At 36.4% G+C, this 22,935-nt stretch overlaps 1 protein-coding gene across 1 annotated transcript in view; it reads left to right on the top strand.

Moving 5' to 3' along the window:
• The window catches only part of NECTIN3 (nectin cell adhesion molecule 3), a 221,015-nt gene extending 201,328 nt beyond the window's left edge, over positions 1–19,687 (top strand). The window contains exons 8-12 of the mRNA XM_069852476.1: positions 5,941–6,079; positions 7,391–7,472; positions 16,215–16,277; positions 16,799–16,969; positions 18,343–19,687. Of these exons, the coding sequence (XP_069708577.1) occupies positions 5,941–6,079; positions 7,391–7,472; positions 16,215–16,277; positions 16,799–16,969; positions 18,343–18,498 (611 nt within the window). The 3' untranslated portion in view covers positions 18,499–19,687. The remainder of the gene's footprint in view (positions 1–5,940; positions 6,080–7,390; positions 7,473–16,214; positions 16,278–16,798; positions 16,970–18,342) is intronic.
• Positions 19,688–22,935: the final 3,248 nt, after the last annotated feature.

The following is a 22,935-nucleotide window of genomic DNA, read 5'->3' on the forward strand; positions in this document are numbered from 1 at the left end:
TGCCATTTTTAACTATGCTTCTTTTGCTAATCTCAGGGTAAAGCTGAGTAAGTTGTATTAATGCAACAAACATTTTTGGAGAGAATAGTTTTAAAATCAGTAGATCATGTGCTGCTGACTGAGCACATAATTCAGTTTTTCATTCTTATACTCAGTGCCATGAACAATTTCTGAAGTGGGAATTTAAGGTGGAATGATTAACTCTGTGGCATAATCAATTAATTAATTTGATCCAGTATTGCTAACTGCTGGCTGGAAAGATAGGAAAAACTCAAGATGTTCTCTAATAGACAGCATTGTCCCATGAGGGAGGTAAATAATGAAATGTGAACAATGAACATCTGAGCAGAAAAGTTGTATCTCCTTACTTTGGGGAGGGCAAGATTGCTACCTAAAAATTATTTTTATTTTCTCCCCATATGTCATAACCTGCTGCTGCATAGCTCAAACCTAAATGTAATGAAGCTGGTTCAAAGCCTGTGGAAAGTGCAAGACTTCTTGTGGTGCCATGAGCTTGAGAATGAAAAACTCTTCTTGTAGAACATACTCATCAACTTTGCTTTCTTATAAACCCTTAACTGATTTAGCTTGCATTGACATTCTTTGCCTTTTCTGTGTCTTGTCTACTTCTTTGCTCTTTCCATTAGATCCTCCTACTACTACCACTCGACTGCCCACCGTTCCCTGGCATCCTTCGACTGATGGCATCACAGGTTTAGCAACAGAACCTAGAATAATAGATTTCGCAACATCAACCTTGCCAGCAATGCAGGAAGACACTTGGGGTACTGTCATCGGTAGTGCGGTGGGGGGGGCTCTCTTCCTCATTCTTGTCAGTGTTCTTGTTGGAATTATTTGCTATAGGAGAAGACGGACGTTCCGTGGTGACTACTTTGCTAAGAACTACATTCCACCATCAGATATGCAAAAAGAATCTCAAATAGATGTTCTTCAGTCAGATGACGTGGATTCTTATCCTGACAGTCTAAAAAAAGAAATAAAGCATCCAATGGACATCTTAATATCTAAAGATTATTTAGAAGACCCTGAAAAAGCAGAGTGGAACAATATAGACAATATTAACAGGTACCAGGAACGTTATGAAAGACCAATGGATTACTATGAAGGTGGAACACTGGGAATGAAGTATATGGGTGGTGAATGTTACGATGACAATGAAGAAGACTTTGTTTCTCACATAGATGGTTCAGTAATATCTCGGAGGGAGTGGTATGTGTAGTAACCACTGAAAACTAAATGTGTATCTATGGTTCATTTCATTGGCTGATCACTTTCAGATTGTTTATGCTTACAGAAGAGGAGGAATAAACTTTTTGAAACTGATTTTTTTTGAAGGTTTTTATATGGTGACTTGATGAACAGCAATGTTGAATCTCGGGAAAATATATTTGAGTTGCTTTTTTCCCCAATGCTGTACTACTGTTTAAGATTTGAGGTTTAATGCAGAGTGCTTACATTTGTCTGTGTTGGAGGTGAAAAAAAGCTAAATTAAAGTTGCCATTCAAGAGTCTTTAACAATAAAAAGTGGTTATCTTGGCTCTAATTTCATAAGTTTACCTAAGGCAGTGATCATATGTAATATTTCAGGTCATGTAATTCACAGATTAATAGTAGGTGAATTACTCCATCCATGGTAAACTTAATGCTTCTTTATAGCAACCACTTTACCATTTAAAATTAGTTATAGCAGAATCAAAGCTTTATTTTTACTTTTTTCTGCACAAAACCGAATACCTCTTAGCATTTTAATGAGCCTTCTTGTAACTATGTACTTGAAAGAAGTCGTTGCACTGGAACTAACTTATGAACAAAATTTTGAGGAGTAACTGAACAGGTCAAAGGCTTGTCTGTGAATAAGATGAAAAATTACTTTTTATAGTTATTGATTTCTAAAGCTTATTCTAGTGTGTATATATATACATACAGTAAGGCATTTTGTTAGGCCTGTAATTGGCAGGATGTCAAAACTCATTAACGAATATGAGACTCCTTGCAAGTACACAGGGTACAATTTTACAGACCTGTTTCTAAGGCTTTTTGGGAATCTTGCCGTTGAATTTGAAAGCTGGAGAATTGGACAAAACTAAGAAGAAAAGTTTAATAGGTTTTGGAGGTGGAGACTGATATGAATTTGCTTTTTTTTTTCCCAGGTACCTATAAACATTAAGCATACTAAGATGTCAAAGAGTTTGCTAGAATTCTTATGACCAGAAGTTAAAACAGCGGTTTTACGTTGCTTCTGAATAAGTTACAATGCTTGCTTTGAAGAGGGTAACTAGAATTTCAGATTATTAGTGAAGTGGACATTTTCATTGCTACTTCATACAAAGAAAACACTTTCCGACAGTGCAACTGTAGAATCTATGGAAAAGCTAAAATGTGCAGTCTCTGCACTGCAGTGGATTTGTTTTCCCTGCAAATATTTACTGATTTCACAATACGTTCTGTTCTTTAAAATGATGTTGTATGTATTATATGTAGGACATTTTGTTTGACATCTGAAGTTCTAGTTTGTTTTGGGCAAGTTCACCGAACTGGTTCTCCTGAGTATGTAGGGAGGAATGAAATAACTTTGGATGATCTGCAGAACAATGATAAACTTATAATTAGAGTAGTAGGTCCTTTGAAGTGCCATTTTTAAGTATTTAGCTCAAAAATGAAGCTGATAAGGCTATTGGTTTGGTATTTTAAACCTGAAAAGAGAAAAATCTCTGCCACCTTTTTAAATAGGCTGTATAATTACAGCTGGTTCTTGAGCATTTATTCTGGAACTTCTTTTCTGTCTTCATGATCTTTGGTAGCTTACAGCATTTAGAGCTTCACAAATAGTTGTATTGAGCGTTGTAGACAATACACTGATTGCATATGACTGCATGTCTTCAAAAAAGATTAGGACAACAGCTTTATTTGAAATTCTAATGGAAAAACATCCCTCAAAAACTTAAGTTCATGTTTGGATTAATGGAGTATTGATAAATCGTTAACCAAAGTCTCAAACAATAGCAAATGATATTGTGTGTTTCTAGAGTGCACATACAGGGAAAGGAGTTGAATTTCTAGCAGAAGGTTCTGATCCAAATTATTTCTGGAATAAAGAGACCGTACCTCTCTTCAAATAATAAATACTTAATATGTCATCTTTAAAAGATGGTGTTACTTAGAAATAAACAACCATAAACCTGTTTTCCACATGGGATATCTTGCTTTTGTCTCTGTGGACTTTTCGGTTTGGTTTTTTTTTTAATATATATATATATTTAATTTCTATGGGTTAAGAAGTTGAAATGTTTTGGAGTTGAAGTTGATACTAGGGATAGGGTTTACGCGTGTTGCATTGTTTTGTACAATGTCTGCTGTAAAAAGAATTGATTGTAAGTACAAATGGCTGTTGTGTGAATAAACTTTTTGTTACATTCTGGAACATAGGTAGTATTCAAAAAATGTTTGACAGGTACATTCTTAAAACTGAAGATGAGAAAGCATAATAAAACCAGAGTCTGGGTAGAGGGAACTGAAGTGTTTAAGATGGGCTTTTTAGCATTTCCTCTTGCAGACACTAAGCTTATGAAACAGGTATTTACTTATGAAGAGTGTGAACCTTGAGAGTGATAAATATGAATGGTTGCTTTCCAAACAGCATGACTTTAAGCACAGCTGATACGTTGCCTAGGATTTGCATATTTTTTTTTAAAAAAAAAATATGGTTTTTTTTCAGTTGCGGTAGATCTGCTTCATCCATATTTCTTGGAATGAATCAATTCCCATCTATTTCTGACCAACTGGTGGTTCAAACTCTGTGTAGCTGGCAGCATATAATTTAGGTGCTCTCTGGCTTGTTTACCTGGTATGGTAGTCTGGGTTTCTGATCATTGCTCTGGTCAGATTGATAGAATTTTTGTGCTGCTTTTTTTGCCAAGCAAATGAAGTAAATCCTGTGGTAATTTTGCTTCAATTCAGTTCCTGTATGTTACTACAGTTGCTGGGATATTCCTTTTCTTCCCCCCTGGTGTTCATAGGTAAATGTGTGGCTGTTGCCATCTTACCCAGAATGGGATTCAGTGGCTAAACTTTCAGTGAAAGTGCAATGCTTTATGATGTTTCAATATTTTAGAACAGAATTTACCAGAAAAAAAGGGCGCTGTGAGGTTAGTGCAGTATGAAACAGTCAAACTCTTCTGATGGATTTGTAATCACAAGACCGAAAGAATCTTCATAAATTCCAGACCTAATAATGTATTTTATTTACCAGCAACTTTTTCACTTAAATAGGAGGGTGTGCAGCATAACTAAGCAGAGTAATATGCACTGGTTAAAAGAGAATTCCACTGATTCACGTGCCCGTTCTTCAGGGAAAAATGGCCATTATGGTTCTTCAGTATATAGACCAGTACTGACAGATAAATGAAGCGTATGCCAAGACAGCTGTTTTGTTAAACAGAACAATCATCGCTGAAGGTGTGGTATGTTACACTGATCTCATGGAGTGAATTAGCTTCTTGCAAGTTGATAATATGTGACTTTATCCTTTAAAGTTAAGCAAGTCATAAAAATTGCTTATTTCAGTTTTGCTCAGTGTACCTCAAGCCTACCTACATGAGTAATCCCAGGGAAATATTGCTATTAGGTTTTTGATATGCTGTGAGGTGACAGAGATCGCCTTACTAGGTTGGAAATAAGGTGATAGGAGTGGTACCAAAATGAGAATGAGGAAAAAAAAAAAAGCCATTGTCCAGATTTTTAGCATACAGGCAGAATAGCATTAGTACTCTCAGTAATTGATAAAACAGATTGGATAGTTATTGTAGCCTTTTGACCTAAGACTAGAATATATTGCTGGAGAAGCTCCTAAAATTTCTCTGGTAAGAGATTAAATATAACATCTTTGTGTGTGTTTGGATAAATGCTGCATGTAATCATTTCTGAAGGCAAATAGCTGAAGTGAACTGCATTAGGAATGCAAGTATAGAGCTGTATTAGTTTTCAATTCTTTTGCTGTTATCTTTCTGATCCAGTAATTAGTTTAAGTCAGAGCATTATTTCTGTATGCTACAAATGTTTACAGCTAGAAGTTTTAATGAAGCTAATATGAATTACTACAGTTGCGTGAATTAAAAGCCTTTTTTTGTTGATATTGAATTTTAAGTACACTAACAGGTTTCACAGCTTTGAGATGTAAAACTTTTTGAAATCCTAGCATAGTGAAATGGATAATCTTTAAAGACTAAAAGGTGTATTAATTCAGTAAGAGTTGTTAAGCATCAGATTTGGTAATGCTGAAGTCAAAATGGTTTGTTTGTTTATTTGCTTTTTAAAAAACAAAAAATCCTAACAAACAGCTTTTCTCCTCTTGTTAAAAATGACTTTTATAAAAATGACTGTTTCATGTAGCCGAAGTGTGAAGTCCTAGAAATAATAGATGGTCTTAGGTTTGCTTTGATAAGTGTAAGCAGAGCATTAGTGAGTGAATTTGTTGCTCCTCCTAGTATCTTTTTTCCCCTGTTTTGAAGTTTCCCCTTTTCCTTTCGGTAGACTTCAGTGGCTTTAAAGAAGGATTTCCATTGAAGCCAGAGTTGTCTAGTCATTTGAATTAATGCATTGTTTGCTCATTTAAGTGCAAAGCATGTGTTTCTGTAACTTCATCTTGCGTTGGAATAGAAAATAAAAGCCTACAGCTAGTATTTATTAAAAGTAGTGAATGAAATTATTGAAATTAAATGAATTATTTGTGAGCTTCCTTAATTCAACCAGTTTTTTAGTTGGGTGACCAGAGTCAGAACTGCAAGAGTGCTAGTGCAGGAGGAGGCTTTCAGTTTGGTCGTGGAAGGAAGAAACATTCCTCAGAGCAACGCTGAAATAACTTATCTGAGTATTGAAAGGATGTGAGCTTCTTAAAGTTGTAATCTATACTATCAATTGCAGATGTGCCATTTAAGCAGACATCATCTGTTGCTGTAGCAGGGGCTGTAATTGGAGCAGTCCTTGCTCTGTTTATCATTACCATCTTTGTGACAGTGCTGCTGACTCCAAGGAAGAAAAGGCCATCCTATCTTGACAAAGTGTGAGTATGTGTTGGATTTTTTTAATTGAAAGCAGTGTGCAGAAAGCAAGAATTTAAATGTCTGTTTCTTTAGCAGCTGTTCAGCTGTCATAATTCCAGAGTTGTATTTTCAGAGTAAACAAATGTAAAATCACTTGCCTTCCTGAAAAAGAAATGAGGAAGCTAGAATGATTTCACAAGCAGTATAATTCTTTACCTCTTCAAAAATTTTGGGTTTTATAAAAGAAAACTGCTCATCAGTTGAACTGGTAGGTGGGAAGGTCCATATTAACTGATGCCACAGACAACTGGTTTATCGTAACTGTAGGTCTGACATGAGAGCGAATTGACCATGCTCTGTAGAAGTTAAAGTCCCCGAAGATTTATCCCAAGATGTGAGCTCAGCGATGACTGACTTCATGTGCTTCCTGGTATATTCATTGTTTCTTCAAGTCTCTGGCAGAGACATGCTGTTTACTTTTTTAAGCATCCAATATGGTAAAACAAAAACAAGCAAACAAAATTCTGAAAAGATTTTGTCAGTTGAAGTGGATGATGTCTAGACCCTGTTTGGAACACATAAGAAGTGATGATGGCTTTGAATATCTTTAAATAAGTCTTCTCACATATGCCATATACAGTTTACTCTTAAACTGAATGAGAAATGAAAACGTCTGTCATGTCTGCATAAACTTAATGAGGAGTAGAATGAGATAACCTAAAACTTTTAGCATAAAATAAGTTTAAGCATTTGAATGTCTTGAGCTATCAGTATGAGTCAAATATTTTCTTACAATGGAATAATTTCTAACATGCTTAGAAATACTGTTTTCTTGTTTATTTTGCTTAAATCCCGTAGCTGGTGCGTGTTTATATGAATAGTCTTAAACATTTTAATTCCTTTATAAACATTTGCTTTCACTGAGAAAGTTACAGTAGAGAAGTCTTGCATGTAATAATTGGTTGTAAGGCTTTTTCAAAGGCAGGCTGTGGTAGTAAATGTTGTTCAACCTGCATCTCATTACTTAGAAATGATAATGAGTACTGGTTGCCTCCAGTCCGATGTAGATGGAGGGGGAGTGTGGGGTGAGGAGCAAGTTTTGTCTGCTAACACCTTACAGAATAAAAAATTGCAGGCATTGCTTTTCCACAAGAAGTCTGGCTGAATTATTGCAAGCAGTGAGTTTCCTGATGCATACATGGAATATTGTAATGTAAAAGTATGTGTCCAAGTGTGAGTGTTGGGTGACTTGGCAGTTAAAATAAATAATATGAGTATTCAATTGGACTTCACAAATGTGGCATGTATTATTTCATTTTTCTTTACTACAGGATTGATCTTCCACCCACTCACAAACCAACCTCATGTGAGGAGGGAGCATTGTCTGTACCACAGAAAGAAGCTATGCTTCATGTAAGTGTTTATGTATTAATTGAGGTAGGAGAAGTGTTAACTTTCTCTTGTTATGTTAATTTGGTCTGACTTTGCTTTCCTGGTCATGTATGGAGTTTTTCAGTTATTGATTCACAACTGAGACTTTTCCCTACGTTTCTGGTATCTGAAGTGTTTGTCGTTGATGTTAAGACATCCTTAAGGATCAGGAAACTGGTAGATAGATCCTTTTTACTTCTCTAGCAGTGACAGACTCTAGTGCTCTTGAAGTAGAAAAAGATAGTTTAAGTTCTGTGGTTATTTAAGAGTACTTACATAGCTTTATAAAACATGCCCTTCTTGGCTACAGCATGGCTTCGCACTGGATTGGGCTGCTTATGAAACTCTAGGTGAATTCAGAAGGCTGCTTTTGCAGTAGGCAGCACAGAAGAGACCTGTTTATAGGAGACAGCTTAAGTTAGTGGCTGTGATTACACTTCATGTAATAGGCTAGCTTGTTCATGAACATTATAGATCCTCACTGTAGCCCCTAAAGTGTGATGGGTTTTGTATAAATGAAGTCATTCAGTCTCATCTTTAGACTTTGGATTTCAGCTTACGTTGAAGGATACCCATCAGTATTAATGAGCATTAGATTGTAATTGTTCTTAATGGGGTTTTTTTGTTGCATCTTCAGTACTTTGTATAAATACTGTGATTCTGATCTCTGATGTGCTGAATTATAAGACCGTTAAGTCAGGCAATCATTTGTAACAAGTACTGTTTTTCCTGTACTCTGATGTACTTTCGCAGTTCTAAGGACCTATAAAATCCTTTTATTTTCTGATAGAGGGGTGCCCTAGGAAAAAGTATCTTCACTCATCTTCAAAGACAGATTCTGGTGAAATAGCACTGAAAATATGCTTCTAGATTTTCTTCATGTGATATCTGGTGAGCTTTAGTAACCAGCAATGTTTCTGATAAAAGCTTTCCTCTTTCTCATGGGAGTAATACATGAAAATAATATTGTATATTGCAAATATTACTTCGAGCAATACTTGCTAATATTGTTGCTGAATGAAGCAAGAAACTTTTGATGGTTATAACATTATGAAGATATTGAACTTTTTGCCAAATGATTGTTTTATGTGTTTTTGCCTTCTGATCTTGATGGTGGTCTAACACTTGGAAGAAGAAACAATGCTTTTCTGGGCTGACTGTGTAGTAACACTTTGTTCTGTCATTACAATATTCAACAAATGCAATATTGATGAATCATGCTTCTGCCAATGTATTCGTATGCTTGATGTCTTAGAGAATCAGAAGATAGGGACTGTTATTTGTGCATCTGTTGTGCTGCTAGACAGCAAAATGACAACAAAAGGAAATTCAAGTATTTATTCTTTACTGGGATATCCTTTATTTCAGAACTAAGAAAAGCTGAAATTGACTGTAGGCTTCAAACATAACAAGTTTTAATCGAAGTGTTTTGGAAATATAGCCCTTAAAAAGACTGAATCAAATACTCAGTCCCCTCAAGCGGGATAAATAGAGTTTAAGTTACTTTGGGAAATGGAGGAGAGTTCTTTTCCAGGCTAGATATTAACTATACATTATTTAAAAATGATGGATGTTGGCATAACATTGTCACTTTACCTGTTCTTTTTCTCTTTCGTGGAACTTATAAACTGAAAAGAATTGAAGCTGGACGCTGAGTTTTCGTTTAGCTGATACTACCTGTAATCAACATGTACTAGGTTATGCCTGAGGCAAGAGCTTTATCTGATAGAAATAAGTGTCAAAATACTAACTGTAGCAAGATGTGATTTGGTTGCATTGTTTTGGTATAATAAGTCAACACTTGAATAGCTGTAAAGAGGTTAAAGAAGCAAGCAACATGATAAAATAATTGAGGTTATTTCTAGCTTGACAGATGCTTCTGAAGGAGAGCGGAGAAAAATGTTGTTTTGTATAGTTCAGTGCATGAATGTTCAGAGTTCTTCAGAAATTAACAGGGCTTTCTTATAGCAGGAGAAATAAAAGCAGAGAAGGGAAATAACTGCTCAGTAGGTAATTCTTGCTGTGAGAATACTGACTTCAGACTTGCAAGTTGAAAGGATACTTCACGTAATTAACTAAGCAATTCTGTCAAACGCTAGAACTCCAATGGTAATATTTGTACTTGAATTCAAAACAGGCAAGAAGACAGTGAAATTGCATTAGCACAGTTAAAAGCGTATTACACCACTTACTAAATGATGATATTTCTGGATCAGATTTGAAGAGATCACCTGCAGTACTCTAAAACCTAGTACAATATTGGTTCCTTTATAGGTTATGGCTCTCTTGCATTGATATTTTCCTAATGGTCTCCATACAGGTGGGATCACTTCTTCCTTGATGAAATAGCAAGCATTATTGTTATAATTTGCCTCAGATTGAAGAAGTGTTTAGGCAAACAAGATTGAATTGAAGGAAGCACAAAATGTACACTGGTAAACTCATCTATATTGATAAAGGATCTTACAACTGGGGAAAAAACTCCACATTAACCAGATAGGGACTGGAGCACAAGGTTTTTATCAGTGGTTGCTTTTGTAATGGAATTTCTAAATCGGAAAGGATGAGAAAATGTAAGATCAAGTTGTTGATTAAATAATTGGCTTAGGCTCTTAAAGGACTGTTTGAGAAGGAACATGTTTTAAGTAAAAGTTGGTGAAACTGCAGAATGTAAAGGTGAGACAATGCAAACTATTCTAAGTATTCAAGTACAAACCCCTAGACATACTGTGTCCTGCATGGAAATCCTGTCACATTCTTTGACAGAACCTGGTGATTTTGGTTCTGTCACTTGGTCCATGGCAGTAAAAGGTTCAACTCCTTTCTATAGCAAAGGTATGGTGATTTTGTGCCATATGAGATGATTTCCTTTGTCTCTGGTTTCAATTGAGTAAATGACCCACTGGAATATTTTGCCCACAGAACACCAGCCTTTTGTGATGATACAGGTGTTCTTGTTCCCCATGTGCGTGTTGCCACCTTGTGTGGTGGATTCACGCTCAAGTGTGAACGAGCATTGTGGTAAACTGTGTGTTCTCAGAGTTGGTCTGCAGGTTGTGTTCTGAGACTTAAGAAGCAAAAGCAATATGACTCAAAGCGGGGCGGGGGGGGAACACTTGTAAATGACATTACAAGACTGAAGATGTGACAAAGAAGAGTTGGACGAATAGGCCTGTGAAGATGGTGGGAAAAACTGCTGGAGGAGTGGAGAAAGTAGAAAACGGTCATTTTTTTTGACTTGTTTCACAATAGACATGCAGGTCACGTTGAAAGTTAAATAACTCAAAGTTGCTTCAGAGCTTGCTCTAAATAATACTTGTAGAAAAGTAAAAAGTTAAGGGAAAAGGACGAGCATCGCTGAAGGTAAGAACATAGGTGTATGACCACTGCAGATGTTTCCTACCTGCATGAGTACTTGCTGGATGGTGGTGGGGTTTCTGCTGTAAGACTAGGAACTTTGTGTTGTTGCTACCTCTGTGAGGCTGTTGGGAAAAGCAGGAATTACAAAACAAACAAATACACAGTTCTACCAAAGCTGTTGCTTTAGCCCATTTTGCCACTATCCTATTAGCTAAATGTGGCGTAAAGGGAAGAACTTAATTAGGAGTGATGATGCTATAGTGTAAGCTGCATCCTAAATCATAATTCTCTGGTAGCATTGCTTGATACGATTTAAAATGATCATTCTTTAACTCAAGTAGTTGATGATTAACTGCATATTTTGAAAACAGCTCATTTCACTAACATTCCATCATAATGATGACAGTAGATTTTTGAAAGTAAAGGGAGGTTTAGAATCAACTGTGTTAAGTAATTCAAACTGTAATCAATATATTTTAAAGCTCTATCTAATCTAAAAATTGTATTGTTAGCAAGTTTTTTGAAGTAAACTAATGCTCAAGTAAGAACTACTGTTGCAAGTTAAAAGTTTGTCCAAAACGTACGCTAATACATCTGAGATAGAATATCATGTATCACTGGTATAGCTCTGAAAGCTGCTTGAAATATAAAGGGATAAGTGAGCAGGCCAGTGGAATTGGGCAGTGGAAATTTCTTACCACATACCTCATTGCTGTATAGTTTTTTTCTCTTTTAAAACTAATGTTAAAGGGTAAAAAAAGAATTGCGATATTTAGATACTCTCCACCACTTCAGATAGTTTAAAACCATACATGCCTAACAAATAACCAAGTTCCTTGCTCTTGTAAATAATGTGTGCAAGTCTACTTTTTAACATAAGCTGTGTAATCAGTAGATAGAGCCTGGGAAAGGGGCAAGGAAAGCATTTCTGTAATGTGTTTATAAATATACGCAGAATTTTAAGTTGTGTTTTAATTAATGGTTTTGTAAATAAGCTGATTGAATTTTAGTTTAGCTGTTTGGTCTGTTTGGAAGGTTCTTGTATTGTCTGTCCTCTTCATGAATACAGTGATCTGGTCTTGTTTTGTGCTTTGATTGGTTCTTCAGAGGAAAATCAGAGAGGCAGTTCCAGGTCTGGGCTCTTTGGCTTGTTTCAAATTCTAACACATTTTCCATGTTTAAGATGTGTATGTAGGATCAGTGTTGTAACTACTAACAGCTCGGAAGTATTGAGCAACTTCATGTATGCAGACAGATGTTGAAAATAATGACCTTTTTGACTTGAGTAGTGATAAAAGTTATATCCAACTATTATTTGTCTGGGTGAGTTTCTTATGAACTGTACATGACATAGCTTGTTTTTTAATTTGTTCTGATATCACAGAATCACAGAATAACCAGGTTGGAAGAGACCCACCGGATCATCGAGTCCAACTGTTCCCATCAAACACTAAACCATATCCCTCAGCACCTCATCCACCCGTGCCTTAAACACCTCCAGGGAAGGTGAATCAACCACCTCCCTGGGCAGCCTGTTCCAGTGCCCAATGACCCTTTCTGTAAAGAATTTTTTCCTAACGTCTAGCCTAAACCTCCCCTGTCGGAGCTTGAGGCCATTGCCTCTTGTCCTGTCCCCTGTCACTTGGGAGAAGAGGCCAGCACCCTCCTCTCTACAACCTCCTTTCAGGTAGTTGTAGAGAGCAATGAGGTCTCCCCTCAGCCTCCTCTTCTCCAGGCTAAACAACCCCAGCTCTCTCAGCCGCTCCTTATAAGGCCTGTTCTCCAGCCCTTTCACCAGCTTGGTTGCTCTTCTCTGGACTCTCTCCAGAGCCTCAACATCCTTCTTATGGTGAGGGGCCCAGAACTGAACACAGTATTCGAGGAGTGGTCTCACCAGTGCCGAGTACAGAGGGAGAATAACCTCCCTGGACCTGCCGATCACGCCGTTTCTGATACAAGCCAAGATGCCATTGGCCTTCTTGGCCACCTGGGCACACTGCTGGCTCATGTTCAGTCGCTGTCAACCAACACCCCCAGGTCCCTCTCCTCCAGGCAGCTTTCTAGACAGACTTCTCCTAGTCTGTAGCACTGCATAGGGTTGTTGTGCCCCAAGTGCAGGACCCGGCATTAAATATATGAACCCTGTTACAGAAATGAACTTTTCTGAATGTGACGTTTCTTTGCTAGCGTCCATCAATGATTTTGCTTCATGCTGTTGCTATTATTGCAGTGCAATTGCCCTGTCTTTGAGGCAATTACAGGCACCATATGTTCATCCACTTTCCATTTTGTCATATAATCTTAACAGCTGCTAAGACTGTATTCTGCTCATCCATAAAGCTTCACCTTTCAAGTCAGCACTGATATCTCTTAGGCTAGTGACTGTCTAATGTCAAGGTGCAGGTTTGTTCCTTGTGGCTGTACCCTGAGCTGGTTGTCTTCAGCTGCTGTGATGTTATGTCAGCTTGTTGTCTACTTGGTCACCTTGAGGTTGCTGATGGCAAAGCCAAGGTAAAACTGTGAAATTGGCTAGTGACAAGACTAGGGATAAAACAAGCAGTATTAAGCTGCAGAGTTGTCTGTTTTCCAAATAGATCTGATAACTACTCTTTGAAGTCTCCCTATACTCAGCCCAGCTATATATAGTTGTATGTTATTATGAAAAAAACTCCTTTTACTTATCTGCTTTACATAACATAAACAGGAATTACTTGCTTTCTAGAAGTCTTATCTTCTCCAAACCAATCCCAGAGTTTAGTAGAGGGTTCATTCTTTGTTTAGAAAGAAGGTGACTAAGGAAGGGGTATGTTTTGGAGGTCGTCTTCTTAACAGAGTAAGCTTTAAGTTGAGAGGGAAACAAATTCTTAATTGAGAAATGCTACTAGTGAATCATGAGTCAAGCAGTAAAAGTTCGAAGATCCTGCTCAAGAGAGACCTTGGCAAAATCTAGATGGCTCTTTTCTCCCATTGGGTCAGCGTGGTGAATTACTTAAACATCTACTTCAGTTGTTGAGCAGCAGCTGAATTTAGCACCGCTGGTGCCTTTTGAGATTGGACCAAATGCACTCTTTCAAGCACTGAAAATATCAGAAGTATGCAGGGCACTTTAACGGTGTTTATCATGATGGGTATATGAGTAATGACTCAAGGAATCAATTGGCCGTTCTGAAAGAAATATTTAAGGATGTGATGCTCTTCCTACCAAGTGAAGGACCATTTTGAAGAACAGAAATCTACTTTGAGTAGTATCTTCAAACATTCAGATGCTGTTAGGCAAGACGTAAGTATGGGTGATACTACTTCAACAAACATCTGGGTAAACTCTGATAGAAGTTCCTTCTTTTGCTGTATTTTTCTAGCTTGTTTCCAAATGCACAGTAAGTATGCTTATTTACATGGCAATAGTGCTGGCTTTGTAACAAAAATATCTGTCAATAAATGTCACTTCTTCTGTACTTGCATGCTAACTACACATTAAGTATAGATAAGCTGCATGTAGCCCATTTTTCTTAAATGGGTGCTATGAACAATATTGCCATCTGGTATTATTTCTTAACTAGCTAGGCTGAAGTCATCTAATTTTATGAAGCATTTGAACATGTATTTGGTTGCCATTAACATATAAGGCTTATACTTCTCATCAGTATTGGGAGTGCTAATAATAGCCAACTGTTCCAGAAGTAATATAGCTACAAGAAAGCAAAGATTTCTATGATGCTGTTTTCTATCTAGAATTTTTGTCTTCATTCTTTAATATGTATATACTCTAATGGACAGGATTAACGTTGGTGTTATTTAAATCTTTAATGTACTTGTAATTTTATTTATATGTTTGCCCTTTCAAATGGAGGGCTAACAGGAGCACTTCTGACGGGTCAAAGCATAGTCACAGTCATGCTGTTGGAAATGTTGGTGTTTGCTGTGTGTGTTCAAGCTCAATGCACTAGTTTGTAAAGCCATCGCAAAGCTCTAGTACATATGGGAACAGTTTTCTTCTGAAATGTAAGAGATACAGGTAGGGCAATGACCATCTGCTCCCTGAGAATCTGGTTTTATTAAGGAGTCTCTGTGAGACTTGACTGAAGAGTTATGTGATAGAAACACCTCTCTAACACACTAGATCACTGTCATCTTTAAAACATTTTTTGTTACTGTAATAGCTATGTGGCAGTAATGGGTTTTGAAGCTTAGTGTTAAGCAGACCATGAAACTATTGATCTTGGTAGTGGGATTGTTCTTTAGGAACCAGTAAAGACTATACTGCAGAATGAAGTCATTTTCTAAGGCTGCTTTTGTAAGGAAGAGAAGGAATTGGGTAGTGGGACCCAGCTGGACGTTAAGTTGGGTTTTTTTCCCATTCTAGCATAGCAAATGTTCCAAAGGACTGATGGGCTTAATGAATCAAGCAATGGACTCCTATTTGAGTTGCAGAAGAATTTACTGCTGTATATGATTATGTTTTCAATAGCAAGCCATGCTGAACAGTAGGACTGGATGTCGAGTTGACATTGAGGTGTAGTGTTATGTGATACATGTTTGGGAGAGCTTTCATTGCTATTAGCTCTTCTTCTGTTCTGTCCTTTGAATAGGATGGTAATTAGTTCCTTGTGCACGTTTATCAGGTCCTGCTAGACTTCTGAACTAGTATTTTTGAGAGATTATACTTCGGGGAACAGATTTTAGACCTCACAGGATAAGTTAGTGATAAAACATCTAGCCATTGTGGACTGTCAGTTGGAAAATCAGTCAGCAAAAAAACTTAGAGACAAGTTGTAAATATACCTATGCTGCTTTAGTTAATTAGGGAAAAATAAAATTATTTTAACTGCACTGAAAGGCATTTTCTTGTTTGTTTTGTGTAATGTCATTAGAAGCTTTTAATTCTTCAGTCGTAAGTACTTTCTTTAATTATTTTAAATGAAGAAACAAACGTACTCCCTTCTACTCTCAGTAGTGCACAAGTAAATTCTTTTTCAGTTAAATACTTCTATACAAAATCTGGTTTATCCATAAGATGCTCGTGAAAACTTTATACCTCATAACTGATTTTGGATTTTACTTCGCGTTTAACCTGTGGCTTATCTAGAATCAATGTAATGTTAAATTAAAGCTTTTTCATCGTAAGCATGCTTATGCTTAGATTAAAAAAGTCAAAATTAAATGTGTAAATAACACTTCATAAATTGACAATAGCATCTTCTTCCTGTCAGGCGTTAGTTCATAAGTAGTATTCTAAATGGCAGTCAGTTAAAACACTTCACAAGGCAGAGTGTGTTTCGTGATGGCTAGCATCTTAGTATAAACCAAACCTGTTGTGCAGTGTTGAATTTTGACTTGTTTCCACTGTAACATTTATTCTTTCAGAAAGAACATTTCGCTTTACAAAGCCAGTACAGAGAGAAAGATGTTGGAAACCTACAGCACATGGTAAATAATGAGACCACTTGAATTCCTGATTAAATCTTTGATTTCATCTTGTTCTTTAAAATAAGATAAGGATATTTTTCGTGAAGGAGAAAATATTTACCCATCCTAGTCAATAACTGTTGGATGTGTAGTTTTGCTATCCATGGAGTAGAAAGTATCAATATCATTTTAATATCCTGTATTTCCTAGGTAGTTTTGCTGACTAATACACATACATAAAGGCAGTTTTTACCTTTTAGTTGTAAAAGCACAAGAGTGCTGAAAGAAACTTTCATAGTAGGTGATTTGCTTTTTAGATTTCTTGAGCCTTAAAATATAACTTCTTTGAAACAAACGTTTAACTCTGAGTAGTTACTAACACTTCTGTCATGTCTGTTAGTGATTGGATTTTAAGTTTGTTTCTTGAGTCACAGGACTGTGGAAATCATTCACCTTTTAGTTTGCATTAAGCTTTAACAGGAATAGGAATTGCAGGTTCTATACAGGTTCTGTGGAACTGATTACTTCTTGTGTGTGTTTAGCAAGCTGTGAATGGAAGGCATCTTACTTGTGAAGCTGAAGAACCACAGGAGCAAGATAGTCTTCAGCATATGTATCCAGTTTATCAACAAACATACTACAAAAATTGGAGCAGCAGATACCCGCAAAACTCAGGACATGGAACAGTCTACATCAATCCAAGGGAACATTATGTATGATTCTATACCTAGATGTCTTTAAGTTCTAAGATATGAGCATTTTAATATCTGTTGACTGTATAACCAATATGTCTTCTTGACTGTTGTCTCTAAAATAGTGGGTCTTTTTTTCCTGTGGGATGTAATTGCATGGAGAACTTTATATAAGTAAACCCTATGGCATATAAGGCTTAACTTGCTTCTAGCTTTTTATATGTATTTGGGTTTGTAGTTATATCAACCTGCCAGTAGAGGAAAGCCATTTAGCTTTATTAATGTTCATAGAAGTGAGATGTATAATGTAGATGAATTGGTTGACACGTGCCAAAATGTAGTTCTCTCCCTGAATGGATATTTTACCGTAGAGTTACCTATGTAAAAGTGAGCAAATATGAGGAAGACAACTGAATCCCTGGTAACATAAGCAGTTTTGGACTGAGAGAAAGTTTTTTGCATATTAGAAGACTTGGGATAATTATCATTTTGACTGGCCTTAGCTATTGATTTTTCAACTAGCTCTACCTCTCCCAGTCAAATGAGCAACTATGCTACCTCTCAAACTTGTTGTTTTATAAAATCTGATGTGTCTTCCCACCTTGTAACAAATGAAGGAATTTCCTTACATCAGAAACTCTTTGCTTTATATTGATTCTGGATCCTAGCTGATGGTTTCCCATTAGGTCTGTATGGAACTTAGCTGCAGGAAGTAGGTGACTAGACAGCCAAAACTTCCTGAAAGCATCTGTGTAGCAGCATCTTATCTACAGATTGCTGTTTAGCTACTTTCCCAAGTATGATTCCCATGTTATATTGTTTGCCTTGCATAGTAATAAATAAATTTCAAGTTCTTTGATGTCTTCTCGGTTTCCAATAAAACCAGCTATGGTGTTTTCTTAAATCTTAGAAAGAGAAGGAAAGCCTCAGTAGGCTTCAAATACTATTTTACAGAGCTGTCCTTCAGTCTTAACTAGTGTTGTCCTCTAATCTTAGCTGGAGAATGTCCTGATTTTACCAGCATTTAAAATACTCCACGTGAAATATGACGTGTGGAGTAGTGATTGAAATACATACTCAGGATCTTTTTAGAAGAGCAAGTTTTTTCCTGGAGTAAAAAAATAAATGTCTGGCAAGTAAAAAAAAAAAAAAGTATTAGTGCTGAAAGGAATTCACAGGACAACCTTAAAATGTTTTAAGACAGCAGGAAATAAAACACTGACTAAAATTTGCTGGAGAAATATAACTTGTGTGTTCTGTACACGTAAGTATGGAATAATGGTATTTCAGTCAGATGACCTTAAAGTATTGAGAATAATGGTTTTGCTATACTAAACTAATTAATGATACAGAATTAAACATTACTTCTGCAGTATTAGTGTTTTTCTTTGTAGATGTTTGGATTTTTTAGACAGGGAGGAGTCATACCTGTAGAAGCACTGGGATTGAAAGCTAGTATAGTTGTGTGCTGCAGGCAGGATAGTATTATAAAACCTACTTTCATCTCCATCATAGTAAAGTCAATGAGATCCCTATCCATAATAGGCTAGGTAAATATTTCTAGTTTGTTGCAGGTGGCAGCTAGAAAATTATGGCTTGGGTGCCTGTGTTCTGGACATTGTACAAGCAGACATTAACTGTTCTCTTGCCAAGCAACTTCATTATATGATGTGGATGAACTTGACAGCTGAGAGAATGGCAAATAAAAAGATTGGAGAGAACCTGTTTCTCAGGAGCTTTCTCTGAACTACTGTCGGTTTGCATTTCTTTTAGAGACTGAGCACATTCATGTAAACTGAGCAATGCTGTTTTCAATTTTAAAGCCTCTTGCTGTATTTGAGACCTAAAGAAGGACTTGTGCCTCAAACATTTCTTTTCTGATAATATCAGTTTAAGCGGCTACCTCTTTCCACAAGCATTGCCTCATGTATCATTATATTACTGCAGGTCTAAAAAAACATCAGCTGGCAGAACACGAAAAGAAAATGTCTTGGTCAGATGTTAAAGCAAGTAGAATGACAGAATGTTGAGATGAACTATACTGCTTGAGAAGTTAACTAGTATCACTGAGCAAAATTTAATACAAAAATTATTTGGTTATACATTATAGAGTGGTTCAAAACAGTGTTAGTGATAGTGCTTCCACTACATTCATTAGGACAAGGTGATATTGAATAGGTGATCATTTCAGTTCCTGTTATCTTGGTAGATGATGTAAAACCTAATTACTTTGGGTTCAGACCACTTCTACAGATTTTTATTCTTATTTGCCGATTTATTTTTGTTTGAAGAGTTGAAACTTTGGGGGAAGGAGGGAGGAAGGAAGAATGCTATCAACAAAGCGAAAATTGCTTTTTTTGGATTTGTAAAAATAGCTTAAAGAATGTAGTCCAACTAACTACAGGAAGCTTGAATTGCAAGCGATCCATCAGCACTTAAGTTTGTCCTAGAATCATTAGGGAACTATGTTATCATGGTTATTAACTGTGAGAAATGGATTTTTTTGTGATCTGTTCAGGGACATTTACAGTGTTAGGGTTTTTTGACATGTTACTTGTAGTTATAAGCCTGGCTAGATTTTGGGGGAAAGGTTTTGGCACAAAATCTTCTGAATAGAACAGGAAAGCATCTGCTGATTAGGATTTCCCACAGAAATGAGTGCAGATATAGAAGTAAATTTGATTTTTTTAAGATGTAGAGAATGTCCTTTTTATTTTTGTACATCTTGAAATATTTGTATTTGTATATTGATTTGAATAAAAACAATCAAAGTAGAAACTTCTCCTATGTCCTTTAGATTTATTGCTTAAGCAGTGGAAAATGCATCCTCTTTATTGGTGACATGTTTCTTCCTCTCTGATTGTGTGTGCAAAGCATGTTTTTTTTTCTGACAGTAGCAATTTGAATGAATTTTTTTGAACCAGTATCAGTGCTGTTCGATGCTGAAATGAGATGTCCTTTCAACCTTTGTTTCAGTTAAAGGGTGTGTAATACTTCTCAAAAATTCAGCGCTTGTATAAACTGAACATCCCTAATCACTGTTTGGGGAGGCAAGTGTGGAAGATAAGAGTAGGAATTGATGTCTCTAGCTTTGATAAATATAAATTGCCCCTCAAGTATGTTTAAATTCTACAGGCTAGTCTATAGATAATACAGGGGGTTTTATATCCAGAATGTTTTCGGATGTAATACAAAAGGAAAAATTTGAGACGTAGTAACTAAAAGGGAAACAGTTAAGAGATTATTGAAGGACTACTGCTCTTAGGTCACAAAATTATCTGAGGTATCAGGTATCCAGTTCCAGAAAAGTCCTGGAGAGTGGAGGGAAGATTTTCATGTTCGAAGTTCTTAAATTCATCTGCTTTCTAGCACTATTACTGCTAATGCCTTCTTGAGTGATATGAATCTGAGTGCAGAATGCTGTTATGTTGTATAGATAAGTGCTTAAATAATATAGTAACTTCTTTGATGCCGCAGACTTAAAGTTAATCTTTCGATCTGAACCACTGTGATGTTTGAAGGCTCTACGTATGAGTGCTGTAGTAGTGGGTAGTAACAGAGCAGGTGGAATTGTTTTGACGGCTTAGGTCACTTCAAAGATTACTGGGACAGCCGAAGTTCCAGGCAAAAAAATATAATGACCTTGGTTCCTAAATGCTCTGTTGCCTGGTGAGAGATGGCCTAGAGTTTATCTACTTGTAGTCCATGTCGAGAGTGTTGGAAGACCGAGTTTGGCTTTTGGAAATGTTTCATTCCAGTAGCAAACCTAATGCTTCATTGCTTTCGTAAACATTATAATACATCTTACCCATGAAATCAAAGCATGTTTGAGATTAATCAAGTTCGTCTGTGTTTTTAACGGTGTTTCAAAGCTATATTAACTGGTTTTATGCAGTTGGTGGTGTAGGTCGTTTGAAAACTGGGGAAACAGAACCACCTACTATGTTATGGAAAGACATGTATGACCTGGTGACTTTTTGTGAACATGGCTAAAGATATCTGTCTGAATGAAATGCTGCAAGGTTGTAAAAGGTATGGGAAACTACCAAGGTGATAGCTGCTGCTAAAAAGCAAAAACTGAAGAGTGATTGTCTCCCAACAGGATAACACATAATAAATCCTTGTTTATTCCAAAAATTACTACACAGGGGTGACTTTGTTAAGAAAGGATCCAATTGTGGAGTGCTTTGTCGAAGAACTTCAGCTTTTGTAATTTAGGTGAATTTTAGGGTATGCTGTTCACTGTTCTGCTTCCAGTATCACTGGCTGCTTTGAAAAGTAGAGACCTATGATTTGATCATTAATCAAAAACTTACAAAGGAGCATATCTGCCAAAATACTGGTTCAAAATTCTGGTAAACCTCAGAGTTCCTTTCTGACAGGAAGTAAAGATTTCATGTTTCTGTATTTATTGAAGAGCATATCATTGTTCTTGGTCATTAGCTTAATACCTTTAGCTGAATGATAATGAAAATGCACAAAAAATAGGTTGTGAATATTAAGTTTCACATTGTCTGCATAATTATTACTAAGTAGAGATGTGCTAGGCATTTTGATCTGCATTGACAACCCCTCAGTGCAGCTTTTCCTAGTCTTGTTTTGTGATATTACTTAAATTCATTTTGTGTGGTATCTAAATGTAGATCCTTCAATTGCCAGTAGAAAATAAATTTTTATTTAAGAGCCTACACAAACTGATTCTTCTGCCTTTTGTATGACTAGTAATCAAGACTGTACAATTGGAATTAAGCTCACTATTTTGAGACCAAGTTGGAGACAAATTAGACTCCAGCTTGCTCATGGCTTAGATTAATTAGAATTTACTATGCAGGGCTACACACAGAATGCATAGAGTATGTTAAATATATTTAAAAAATCAATTTAACTTGATGGAGTTTAACTGTAGATTTATTATCTTCCAACTTGAAATGTACTTTCCCAGCTGGGATAAATTATAACTATAGTCTGACAATGATTTACAGGAAATAACTTTTTTTAAATGCTGATTGCTAGAGGAAGAAGTTAAAATATTTGCTGTTGATCCACACCCAAATTAGTTCCCATTCTAGTACAACTTTATTGGGCTCTGAGGTGTCATGGTGCTTGTGACAGTGTATCAGATACTCGCAATGCTCTTAATGTAACAACATATTAGATATTCTTCTTAAATCCTTGCCTGCCACTTTTCAGTCCAATGCCATGTCTAAATGCTCAGAAGTAACTTCAGTTTTGCATCTATATGGAAATAATAATCTGGCTGTGTCACTTATGGGTTGTGAGCAAAGTGTTAAGATGCTATAAAGAATTCAACTGCCCTTTTTCAGTTGTTCTTTTCTGATGTTCCATTTTATTTGTTTATTACTGTCTTGGATCTCTGAAACCTTGCTTCTAGTGGTCTTGCTGCATTAGATCCTGTCTCTAGGGATGTTGTATTTGCAGCTTCAATCTTCCTGACACTTTATCTTGTCTGTTGCACTAAGAAGTTCCTTATAATTCTCTGTATGACTTGAGATTTTCTCTGCTCGAACAGCTCCTTTGTTGACAGCAAAATATTTTGGGAGGGTATTTGTTTATGTACACCATTCAGCTTGTAACAAACTTCAGAAACTGAAGTTTTTCTTGCTGATTTATGGCATAGTGCAGTGCTGCCGTGTACCGATAAAAAGTGCTTGAATTGTACTGGTTGCCTACTGGCTGGTCAGGGGAGAGACAAACACCTATTAAAAGTTTACATATGCTCTGTCCTGTCACCATACTATATTCTGTTTGTAAGGAAAAAGTCCACACACCTACATAACTTTTATGAACTACTGTAGTAATTTTGGAATAATTACTTTTCAGTGGTATTTCTGATAAAAGCTAAATTTCTTGTCTAGTATGATAGTTAAGAACAGAGCAATTGGATTTCTTCTCTTTGACTAAGTTGACTCTTCAAAGACCAGACTTCATCTACTGATGTGACTGCTCTTGTTACGCATAAAAATTAG

This window comes from Phaenicophaeus curvirostris, chromosome 1 (genome assembly GCF_032191515.1).
Source record: "Phaenicophaeus curvirostris isolate KB17595 chromosome 1, BPBGC_Pcur_1.0, whole genome shotgun sequence".
Classification (NCBI taxonomy): Eukaryota; Metazoa; Chordata; class Aves; order Cuculiformes; family Cuculidae; genus Phaenicophaeus; species Phaenicophaeus curvirostris.